The sequence below is a fragment of the Lemur catta genome, chromosome 1, assembly GCF_020740605.2.
Source record: "Lemur catta isolate mLemCat1 chromosome 1, mLemCat1.pri, whole genome shotgun sequence".
Lineage (NCBI taxonomy): Eukaryota > Metazoa > Chordata > Mammalia > Primates > Lemuridae > Lemur > Lemur catta.
Genome location: NC_059128.1, coordinates 155,060,322 through 155,073,250, shown reverse-complemented (window position 1 = coordinate 155,073,250; position 12,929 = coordinate 155,060,322). Strand labels below are relative to the sequence as shown.

Sequence of the window (12,929 nt, the reverse complement as noted above, 5' to 3'; positions counted from 1 at the left end):
GACTTAAAATATTATTAAAATGTCCACATTATCCAAAGTGATCTACAGATTCAATGCCATCCCTATTAAAATCCCAATGTTATTTTTTGCAGAAATAGAAAAAACAAACCAAAACAAACAAAAAATCCTAAGATTTACACGGAATCTCAAGAAGCCCTGTATAGCCCAATCAATCCTAAAACAGAAAAACAAAGTTAGAGGCCTCACACTTCCAGGTTTCAAAATCTGATTTTATTACAAAGCAACAGAAATCCAAGACAACATGGCACTGGCATAAAGACAGATATTAATATATAGACCAAGGGAAGATAATAGAGAATATAGAAATAAATCCTTACATAAATGGCCAAATGATTTTTGACAAAGGTGCCAAGACTATACAACAGGGAAAGGACAATCTCTTCAACAAATGGTGCTGGGAAAACTGGCTATCCACATGCAAAAGAATGAAGTTGGACCCTTACTTTATACTATATACAAAAATCAACTCAACATGAATTAAAGACCTAAAAGTACAACCTAAAACTACAAAACTCCTAGAAGAAAACATAAGGGGAAAGCTTCGGATTGGGCAATGATTTCACAGATGTGACGCAAAAAACACAGGCAACAAAAGCAAAAATAGACAAATGGGACATCAACCTTAAAAATTTCTGTGCAAAGAAAACAACTGACAGTGAAAAGGCAACATATGGAATGGGAGATAATACTTGCAAATCATATAAGTGGTTAATATCCAAAATATATACGGAACTTTTATAACTCAACAATAACCTGATTAAAAAGTGGACAAAGAGGCCGGGTGTGGTGGCTCACGCCTGTAATCCTAGCACTCTGGGAGGCCGAGGCGGGTGGATTGTTTGAGCTCAGGAGTTCGAGACCAGCCTGAGCAAGAGCGAGACCCCGTCTCTACTAAAAATAGAAAAGAAATTATATGGACAACTAAAAAATATATATAGAAAAAAATTAGCTGGGCATGGTGGCGCATGCCTGTAGTCCCAGCTACTCGGGAGGCTGAGGCAGAAGGATTGCTTGAGCCCAAGAGTTTGAGGTTGCTGTGAGCTAGGCTGACACCACGGCACTCTAGCCCGGGCAACAGAGTGAGACTCTGTCTCAAAAAAAAAAAAAAAAAAAGTAGACAAAGGACTTGAACAGACAATTCTCCAAAAAAGATATACAAATGGCCAAAAAGCATATGAAAAGATATTCAACACCACTAATAATAAATGCAAATCAAAACTGCAGTGAGATAACATGTCACATCTATTAAGATGGCTATCAGGAAATAACAAATGTTGACAAGGATGTGGAGAAATTTGGAACTCTTGTGCACTGATGGTGGGAATATAATATGCTGTAGTCATTATGGAAACAGAATGGTGGTTCCTTAAAACATTAAAAATAGAATCACCATATGATTCAGCAATCCCACTTTTGGGTATATATCCAAAAGAATTCAAAGCAGAATCTCAAAGAAATTCATACACCATGTTCATCATAGCATTATTCATAATAGCCAAGAGGCAAAAGCAACTCAAACGTCCACTGATCAATGAATGGATAAAGAAAGTGTGGTATATAGATTCAATGGAATATTATGCAGCCTTTAAAAAGAAGGAAATCCTGTCACATGCTACAACACGGATGAACCCGAAGGGCATTGTGCTAAGCAAACAAGCCAGTCACAAAGGACAAACATTAATATTGTATGATTCAACTCATACAAAGTATCTAAAGTACTCAAAATCATAGAAAGTAGAAAGGTAGTTACCAAAGGCTGGGGGAGAGGAGAAATTAGCATGTATTAAGTTTCAGTTTCACAATATGAGGAGGAGACGAGGAATTAGTATATAGTTTCAGTTTTGCAAAATGAAATAGTACTAGAGATCTATTGCACAATAAGGTAAACATATTTAATACTACTGAACTCAATACTTAAAAATGGTTAAACAGTAAATTTAATGTTATGCATATTTTTACCACAACTAAAAAAATCTCAGAAAATGTGTGAAATGCAGTTTGCTTTGTCTAATTATTATCTGTTAGTTTCTCTAGGAAGAATATATAAATATTATGAGTGTGACAATATACTTAAAACATTTTGTGCCAAAATATTTTTCCTAAACATCGTATGACAGGTGTCCAGGAAATAAAGAGGTACCATTCTATTTAAAGTAATGAAAAGCACTAAGGGATACATATTTACAGAATACCATAACAGAGGTCATTTGTAGAAATTTCAAATCAACTCTCAATTATGATATTAAAATAATTTCTAAAACTTGATATAATCCTTTAAACCTGGATATTTCATTGAGTAAATATAATTACCATACTAAAAATATTTGTGTTAATTATAATCTTATAGCTACAGCTTTTATATAAAATTTATATTAGTAAAGATAATCAAGTATGTTTTAATTATTTAGTAGCTTATTAAAACTGTATACTGTTTAGTGGACATTACAGAAGAATATACGTAAAACGTGAACCTATTTTTGTCAGAAAAAAATTATGTATAATATATGCATGTACAGGAAAAAATACGAAATAAACCCAACAGAGTATCAGTAAAAACAATATACAGGTAGTAGAAATATGGGTCATTTTTATTATCTTTTTTGATACATGTTTTTCTAATTTTTCACAATGAATACATAAAGGAATATGTTAAAAGCTTATTAACCCATGTATGTGAAAACATAATTAAGATAGAATAAAACTGAATGTTTCTTTTTCTGGAGGCACTGTTTATACCTACTTAATACTTCTGCAGCCCCAACTTTCTCACTAGAATCTAGGCAAAAAGGTAAGTAAAAACAAACAAAAAAGACTGGCAGCTGTGGCAGAGGAGAAAGTAGAAATTAACATTGGAGTCTGATTTGTCTTTTATGTTCCCATTCTCAACAAGTGGTAGTCTGCACTGTTCATTGGCTCACCAGCACCAAACACAGGTTTTCCCCTGAGACATCTATAAGCTTTTCTAATAGAAAACTGAGAAAATGGCCTCTTTTAGCTCCTATGTATTAGCAGAAAGTTGCCCCCTCATAATGTCTAGGCCACTGAAAATCAAAATCTTAGGATAAGGAGAGAGAAGGCAACTTCCTCCAGTTAATAGGATGGTCCCATTCCCAGTTCAGGTATGAATACAAACACTCTTGACCTTAGAAGAGAGAAGTTAAATAAGAAGTCTGTTTTGCACCATCTCCCCAGCTATTAACATTACTATCTCTGTCTTTAAAGGTATAGCTCTTCAGTTTGAACACTGTTTGTTGCTAACAATATTCAGAAAGGAGAACAGGAAATTAGCTTAAATGAATACAGACAAGCAAACTCATATCTACATATTTATAAAAGCACTCTCAATTCCACAGATGACAAAAGACAATGATGTATATTTGACACCTGTAGGCTAACAGAATTACATTCATTTTAGACAGTAAGAAGAAAGAGTCCATCATCATTATTATTATCATTAGAGATGGGGTTTCACTATGTTGCCCAGGCTGTATTCAAATTCCTGGGCTCAAGTGATCCTCTCACCTCAGCCTCCCAAGTAGCTGGGACTACAGGCACACACCACCCACCATACCTGGCAGGGAGTCTTTTGACTTAACCTTACATATTCATATTCTTACATGTACATAAGATATCATGTACTATTAGTAACTGCTCTCAGAACTTGACATTGAATAAAAATTAATGTCTTTAAAAATAATCATTTACCAAGAGCATTCTGAATAAATTTGCATTAGAATTAATAACAATTGAAAACATAAGATTTAAGTTTATTTGTAATTTACTTTGATGCCTTAATTTATGTGGACAAATTACCAAACTATTTATCAACTATTTATAGTAATAAATAATTCTAGCACCCAATTACATTGGAATCTATGAAATCAAGGCAATATTTTCATTCCCATATAAAATGAAAGACAATGAAAATGTAAAATAACCACCATATTAAGAAAAATAGCCTACACATATCTACAAGTTGTTTTAATTCTATTCTTTGTGATTTATATATATGACGATGCCATAATTGACTTCTTCTGAAGTTCAAAAGCTGGCTGCTAAATTAAACAATGCATTATTGGGAATTTTTTAATTATAACAAATATATCAAAATAAATACATATAATCTATTTTTAAAATATTAACTTCTCTTACAGCACTTTTGCAATATTGCTAACTCCTAACCAAAAAAAAATACAGATTTAATACTTATCCAAGAGTTGACCTTTATTAAAAATACTTTTCAACCACCAGAACAAAAAGAATAGAACAAGCTCTTATTTTTCAGAATAAGTATATACCAAGATCATTGTGTAAAAAAAGATTCTTTCATGCACAGAGTTGTCACCTGAGATATAGCAATTTGGGACAATCACCCACAGTTCCTGCTTTTCTGTGGGAGAATGAACTGCTGACAAAGAGGGGAAAGGAGATGATTTGCCAGTTGGTACTAAAAAAGAACTGAGCCACTCATTCACACAATCAGCACAGAAAGCACACCATCACCAAGCCAACAAGAGTGGAACTGGGGGCTGGCAGCCTAGCAACAAGCCCCTTCTCTTACCTTGTGTACAATCCCTCAGATTTAACATTAACCTTTTGTACCATTTCCTCTCTTTCTTTTCTCCCTCAAGGCTGCCATCCCATGATGTTCATTTTAACTATCTACCCACCATTAATGAAGCAAAAAGTGAAAAATCTGTCCCCCCTATGCTCCTCCAGAAATGCCCTCTCAAACCAAGGGACAAGGAGGTAGAAGATAAGGGATACTTAAGATAGTAAAAAATGCATAGGTTTCTGCTGTGAAAATAAAAAATACACTTTCCCTATGATAAAAGGAAAGAAAACACTTATTACTGAACTTATTTAATAAAAAGAGAGAGGGCACACGCACCAATCTGAGAGCTACTATGTGCCAAGCACCAGGGGAATTATGGATAATCTTAATTAATCCTTCTGTAAGAGCTCCATGAAACAGATGCTATTATGATTCTCTTTTTACAGATGAGATAACTGAGGCCTAGAGAAGTGTTTTGCCAAAGCTAACAAAGCTAGTATTTGAAGAAGCTGAATTATGAAACCAGCTGATTTCATAGCCCATACTCGTATGCTATACTAGATACACATACCCTGAAAAGGAAATACACTCCTTAGCTTTTTATGTAAAAGGAAAAGTTTAGTAGAAAAATAGATGGGTATATCCCCAAAGTCTCTTTATTCTGTCACATAAAAGGCATAATATATAAAAGAGAATAAAAGATGAGTTGATTCGTTTTTTAATGTTTTTAAAATGAAAGGCTGTATAAATGATGGTTAAGAAAACAAGTCTGGTTTAAATCCCACCTGTGCCTTATCCGTGTGCCTAAAAATTTGTTAGCTAATCTCTAAACCAGTCTCCTTTTCTGAAAATGGGAGTCACTATACCTATCTCACCTTTTCTTTAAAATGAGGTCCTATTTGTATTAATATTTTAAAAAATACAGGAAGCTTGCTTCTTAAAGCATACTTAGTAAAATGCAACTGTTGCCACCACCTAAGTACCTTACAGATCTGAAACTACAGGTGAACATACTTCTATCCAGAAAAGTTAACAGTTTATAAAAACTGTGTCTAAATACTGATATTATGTTTACTTGAGAATGTATCTTTAAAACATTGCTACTTGTCCTACCAATGATAGAAGACTTTTCTGAAAGTTAGTATATCAATTATCCAACTTGTTAACAACTGAAATGGACGATGGATTATGTATGCAGATAGTAAACATTATAAAGGACATAAACAAGGAAAATCCATGGTCTCTGACTTCAGAAATTAGTAATTGTTAAGACAAAATTCTCATGCATGAAAGTTACATGAAAAATACTTGTTTTCTGATTCATAAGAGTAACAAAAATTCAATGAACGAAAAAGATGAGTTTAAACTGGAAAATAAATGTTTGGTGAGACTCTCATCTAACCTTGAAGAGTAGTTAAGATTTAGACTGCTAGAGAGAAGAGAAAGAGGCATTCCTGATAGAAGGTAAACATGCAAAGGCAAAGTGACAAAAACAAGCATGACCTGTGCAGAAGACAGTGAAGAGATAAATCTAATTATGAGTACTTTTGAAAATAAATTTCAATGAGGAGGGCACACAGTTTATTTAAGTCTGGCTGAGGAATTTATACTTGCAATAATGTGCCACTAAAGCAAAATTCTTTAAACAAATCTTTAAACAGTATTTAAATATACAGTTATGTTTCTCTAATTAGAAATATTCAGAGTCAAAAAAATTATTTCAATGAATTTTGCTTTTAAAAAACTACAGTGTTAACTGTGGTTGTATATATTTTTTACAGAGAGAGAACTTTTAGAGATAAATACTGAAATGTTTACAGACAAAGTGATATATTGTGATTCTAGGATTTGCTTTGCTTCAAAAAAATGAAAAGAGAAAAAGTGGATAGTCCTGAGTTGATAACTATTGAAGCTTGATGATAAATTAGGGGCGGAAGGGCTTGTTATACTATTCTGGCTACCACTTTTTGAAATGCTTAACATTTTCCATTACAGTATTTTTTTTTAATCTACCAACCTAGAATATTACTGGAAAAAAGATCAATAGTCATATAACTATAATATTTGCACATATTTTCTACAACCACTTAAACAGAATAAAAGACTGACAGAATGAAACAGACTGTAACTGTCTACTAACCAAAGCTTCACAAACTAAGAATTCAAGAAAATGTTTGCTTCAGAGAAGCCTTTATAGATGTTGTCAACTTTAACTCAAAATAGTTTTACTATATTGATACTTTTTATTTTAATTATACAAATTTTGGTTAAGATACTGTAAATCAAACACAAGCAAAATAAATTATTAAAAGCAGAAGTTAACGCCAATCTTAAGCCATTTTGCTTTGTGGTTTCATATGATGAAAGGTAAACTTTTGTGCAATGACAGCATTAACAACACATACTGGCATGGATCCCAACAGAAGTTAATGCCAACAGCACGTGGCATATGACCCCACTCCCACACCCAGAAGAAGGTATCAGGGCTAATTTCATTTTTATTTCTTTCTGTTATCCACAAGCAGGTGGCATCATAACACCAGCTTCAATAAATCAAAGTTACCCCTCTTCCCAAACAGATGACTGCTGCAATAAACCCCTGACTCTTACAAAGAAAAAATTTGCTTTTGCCCCAACTAAAAGATATTTTATGCAAAAGCAACTATAATCCATTATTTCCGAGTCCGCATTTCTTGAATTTTACCAATAACATTTATTATATTTATTATTTCTTATATGTAGCACTGTGCTACTCCCCCATTTAATTCTCAATGCAATCTTATTTCAAAGGTAAGAAAACAGGCTTAGGTTCCTTGTGAAAAGTTCAACCAACTATATGTGTTGCAGACAGGATCTGAACCTGTATCAATCTGACATCAAAGCCCATAACCACTTCACTATATTGCCTTCCATAAAATTAAACCAATCTATGATCGCTGATGTATGTTATGGGCATAAAGATGCTCATATAACCTAACTTAAATTTAGAGTAAGCATTAAATCTTAAAGAGGACTTATGAATGACTATCTTTTTAATAAACTTCTAATTCAACAAGATACACTCTATAAATAAAAGACTAAGTGATTTTTCCTTCTCTTTATTATACTGTATTTCCCATATTTCTCATAATTAGTTTTATAATGAAAAAATTCTTTAATCAGTATGTCAATTTTAGTTTCAAAGGGATTTTTCTAATGTTGCATGAGACCCTCCAAGTTTTGATAAATTTCTTATGTAAGTTTCCTGTTGAGCTTGAAAGAAAAAGTGGTCATTTAATTATCTACAAAGTTAAATAACAGTACATTAAAATATTGCCATCAAATGCTAAGCCAACCTATCCATCCGTGGAGCAAAATGTTTACCATTATAGAATCAGAGGTCCTCTGAGGAAACACAGATCAGGCCTCAACACTTTCAAACAGCGAATGAGAACTCACAATACAATCTGGCTATCTAACTTCATTTTCAGATGTTGGACTTTAGTAACGGGGATAAGGGCCATCAACTTTAAAAATCATTATTTTGCATTATGCATCCCCTCCCTCCCCTTATCTGCCTTTCACCCCAACTCCACCCACATGGACCACTAATTTATTATCTAACATTTTCTCTCCTGGCTCTAGTCCGTTTATACTTTCATACGTTATTGGAGTAATGTATAAAAATCGGAGAAATTCAACAATAAGAGCCTAGCAAATGATTTTGCAAAGACCTTGGCATGCAAACAAAAATGGTTAAAATACTTTTCTGCTGTAACACCCTTTTCACAGGGAACACTCATCAATGCACCGCAATTACTGCTCAATTCACCTAAATCTCACCCAAACAAAGAGAAAATGAAGAAAAATTTAAGTAACAAAAACGCCAATACGAAAGTTTCCTTGGGGTGTTTGGGTGTGGGATGGGGTATAGACTGAAAAATGAAATGCTTTTTCTCTGGGATACCTAATCAGTTGACAGAGCTGGGTTTTTTTTTCTGTAGGAAATGACCCTAATCTGAACTCTACGCTGAGCAAGTGAAATGCTGGTGAATTATCGATTTGTCGTGCGAATCCGGTCTCTCCAGTTCTTCCCTCCGCTACTGCTACTTTTACTTCCCAGCAGGAACTGAGCGCCAAAATCCTTTAACTTCAGGACTAAGCATTTCAGTCACCCCTCCGGGACATCTATTCAGCCCCCACCCTTTCACCTGAGATGCTGACGTGGGCAAGAGCTTCTTTTAATAATTCCGCCCTGACAGATGGACGATCTACGGTATATTAACTGCTGCTTAACAGTCTCCCCGAACGTGCTCTCAATTGAACGAGACTTTCTGAATTGAAGTGTAAATTCAATCCAAATTCATTCTTCTTTGAGAGATAACAGCACCAGAAATGGTTGCATTTAGAACACACACACACACACGTTTCTCCAGGGTTTTCTTAAACCACATTTGGAGAAAGTCCTGACCCATACAGACACACATGCATTATCGCCATCCCATCATCTCATGCCCGACTGCCCAGGAAGAGTCTGAGAGCGGAAAAGAGAAGAAGCTGAGGCTACATGTCATATTCATGATTTTGTCTCCCCAAAGTTTCAAGTGTACATTGTGCTCCTGCAGCCTTAGCCTCCAGAGAGGTAAGGAGAAGAAAGAAAGAAAGAAAAGGCGCGGGGGTGGGGGATTCTGCTAGCACGAGCCCCGACGGGGCGCACGTTCAGGGGACTACGAGTCCCTCTTCCCCTCCCCCGCCTCCTCCGACCTGCGGAATTCCTCCCCCGCCGCACGCCGGGAACAATGCGGCACCCGGGACCCAAGCCCCCGGCCGCCTGCCCCAGGAGGCCCGCCACTCACCACCCAGGTCAGCGCCCCGTTGCCGCCCGCGCTGGCTCCCACGCCGCCGCCACCCGACTTGGCCATGGCTGGTGCCTCCCGCTCACAGGCCCCGAGGCCGCAGCCGCCGCTCCCGCCTCCCTGCGTGCCGCTGGGCCCCGCCGCTCCGCACCGACCCCTCCGCTCGCCGTGCTCCTAGCCGCGCCGGCCCGCGCTCCCCATCGCGGAGACCCGGAGCGGACGTCCGGCCGAGCCCGCCGAGGAGGCCGCGCCGCCCGCCGCCCTCAAACTCGAGGCGCGGCAGCCGCGTCGCCCGGGCCTAGCGCGGAGACCGAGGAGGAGGAGAAAGCTGGCGGCGCTGGCGGCGCCTGAGCGGCGGCGCTGCCTCCCAGCCAGCCCGCGAAGGCTACAGCACGCGGGCCCGAAGCCCGGAGGTGCGAGCCGCGAGGGTGGCCGGGCAGCCCGGGGCGTCCGGACGTGGCAGGGACGCAGAGGCGCCTTGTCCTTCTCACGGTCTGCGAAGGCCAGCCACTCGAGTCGCCAGAGTCGTCGTCCCGGTCGCTGCCGCTGCCTCAAAGCCCCCTTCGTCGGCCACGCTGCAGCTCGGGTTTCCTCACATTCACACACCGAGAGGGACAATAAACAGAGCCGCCGCCGCCACGGTCGCCTCCCTCTTGTCCGGCATAACACCGCACACACACATTTGCACACCGGGGAGAGAGGGAGGGCGCGGCGGCCGTCCCCGCTGTCAGTCAGCGCCCTGCCGTCCAATCGTGGTCTTGTCGCCACAGCCTCTCGGCCAATCCCAAAATTCCAAGCCCCCGGAGGGGCGGGACCCGAGGGGAAAACGTCATTGCGGGTAGCAACCGAAGGGAAGACTTGGGGTTTTTTGTTTGTGTGTGTGTCTGTGGGTTTTCCATTTGAAGGGAGAGCAGGGGCTGCTGTCAAGGGTCAATTGAGGGCGGCAAAGGGAAAGAGTCGAATTGGCCTCAGGTCGATTGTAATCCTCTGAGCGTGCCGTTTACTCTAAGACCCGCCGGGAAGCCAAGGCATTTCTTTGCCTGGGGGCTCTACGGGTGGGGGTGGGGGTGACAGCAAGAAGCCAAGGGCCGTCCCAAAGGGAAATTATTTTTAAAGAGCGTTTCTAAACCGCAGGCAAAACGTTGTAGACCACTGGTGCAAGCAGGGCCCCGTGAACCCGCCCTCCCAAGGGCCCAAATGGACGCTGCTGTCGAAAGAATCATCTGTTCAGACCTTCTCTTCTTTCTCCTTCCTCCCTCTCCTCCCCTCACCCCAAAAAGAGGATATGGTCAGTCTGGAGAAAACTGCATTTGAAGAACTTAAATGCTAAGGGACGCACAGAGAACGTTCCAGGGAAAGAATACAGGGTGGGCTGAGCATTCTGTTTCTACTCTTTGTTGACCTTTCTTCTCTGAACAACGCGGAGTTGTCACTGTCACTTTTCTCTCTCATCTGTTCAGAACTGTGCCCTACCTCTAAGAGGACACGCTTAATTTTTTTAAAACTGCTTTCAGTGGAATTTTCAAATGCACACTAAGGAATAATTTCATTCACATTAAAGCTTTCTAAGAACAAAAATTACCCACACAGCAACACCAAAGTCTTTGGCAGATGGGAGATGGCTTTACTTCATCCTGCTTTTGAATGTAATTCCACTCAACAAGTATTTATTGGGCGCACACTCTGCCAGGCTGTGCCAGGCTCTGCCATGAGTTCAAAATAAAACAAGGTCCCTGATTTCAAGCCATTTATAATCTGGCTTGTGAGACAGACTAAAAGGGAGTTAACTATCACCAAATTTCTTGAGAGCATGAAGTGCCACCAAAGCGTTGTGACAAGAGAGCTTTTTATAAAGATGAAAACGGTATTGCAGCTTTGAGAAGAGGTGTTTTTGTGAACTTCCCTTCCAACTGTGCATTTCCTCTCAAGGGAAAACAAAAATGTCTTGGGTCACATCTTTCAGCTGCATTCTGAATTCAGAGGTGGGGAACTCTGAAACATGGAAATAATTTAAACACAGTTTTTCTTAATTAGCTCTCTGGTGGCCACGTAAGCATATTGGGGACTTTGGTTCAGAACAGTGAGGTCTTTCTTTACCTTGAACTTGGGGAACAAGCTTTTAAGTCAGACCAGGACCTAATCAGGGCTCTGAACCTGACCAACTAAGTATCCATAGCCTTGTTATTTAACAAAGCCTCAGTTAGGGCCTTGTTAAAATGAGAATTTTTCCTTGTGTACTTACTGTGACTTTTTATCTCCAAATATATATTTTGTGTTTGAAAAGGGGTAATTTTAAAGGCTGTAAGTTTTTTATAGAGATATATGCGTTAAGTAGAAGCCATGCTATAAAATGTATTGCTGTCTCCTTTTTTAAACTTCAGTTTTCAAAAGCTCTTTAGCTTCAGATTTTGAAGTGAATAAAATAATGTATTCAAAAGTCAAATAGGTTAATTAAGAAAATGATGTTCATCTTTTCACTTGCCTCATGTGAAGCATTATTGAGTCCTTTAGCTTTCTAAGTATGAAGAATAAATTTACTCTGATAAAGTTACTGCTTTTATTCTTAAGAAAACACTGACTCACCTAGAAGAATGGCAAATAAGAGTTGTTGAATACAAATGCAAATCAATATTTTTTTTTTTTTTTTTTTTTGAGACAGAGTCTCACACTCTGTTGCCTGGCTAGAGTGAGTGCCGTGGCATCAGCCTAGCTCACAGCAACCTCAAACTCCTGGGCTTAAGCGATCCTACTGCCTCAGCCTCCCGAGTAGCTGGGACTACAGGCATGTACCACCATGCCTGGCTAATTTTTTCTATATATATTTTTAGTTGGCCAGCTAATTTCTTTCTATTTTTAGTAGAGACGGGGTCTCGCTCTTGCTCAGACTGGTCTCAAACTCCTGACCTCGAGCCATCCTCCCGCCTCGGCCTCCCAGAGTGCTAGGATTAGAGGCATGAGCCACCACGTCTGGCCGCAAATCAGCATTTTAAATGCAGAGATTTGTGATAACTGGGAGAAGGTGATCAAAACTATCTCAGCTTTGAAACAACTGTTGGTCTTTTTAACTGTGTGTAGCAGACTTAACATATCTTTATGATAAAATTGATTGTATCCAACTTAGCACAGCTTTCCCTTCTGGGGTAATGTCAAGTAATTTCCATTTACAGAGTAGTTGTAGCTATAATTATCACATTAAAAAGCTTCTATATCAGGTTTGTCTTGTTTTGGATACTACTTACTTCATAGGTATATATTACATATAAAGACTTTAATTTCTACTCCATAGCAAGCATCAGCCAAAATGAAAAACTATAGAAATCAAAATTATTTCTATAAACTGTAAAAACAGGTCTTTATTTTCTACTCCATAGCAAGCATCAGCCAAAATGAAAAACTATAGAAATCAAAATTATTTCTATAAACTGTAAAAAAGGTCTTTATTTAATCAAGCTTGCTGGATAGCTTCCATGGGAGCTTATCCTAACTACTTCAAAATTTTTATTTTTAGATCTTACATT

The 12,929-nt window shown here is 38.6% G+C and overlaps 1 protein-coding gene across 3 annotated transcripts in view; it reads right to left on the bottom strand.

The window, feature by feature from the left end:
* The window catches only part of TOP2B (DNA topoisomerase II beta), a 63,736-nt gene extending 53,621 nt beyond the window's left edge, over positions 1 to 10,115 (bottom strand). For all 3 annotated transcript variants that reach the window (XM_045537857.1, XM_045537869.1, XM_045537864.1), the window contains exon 1: positions 9,412 to 10,115. In XM_045537857.1, coding sequence (XP_045393813.1) covers positions 9,412 to 9,477 — 66 coding nt within the window. In that variant the 5' untranslated portion in view covers positions 9,478 to 10,115. The remainder of the gene's footprint in view (positions 1 to 9,411) is intronic.
* Positions 10,116 to 12,929: the final 2,814 nt, after the last annotated feature.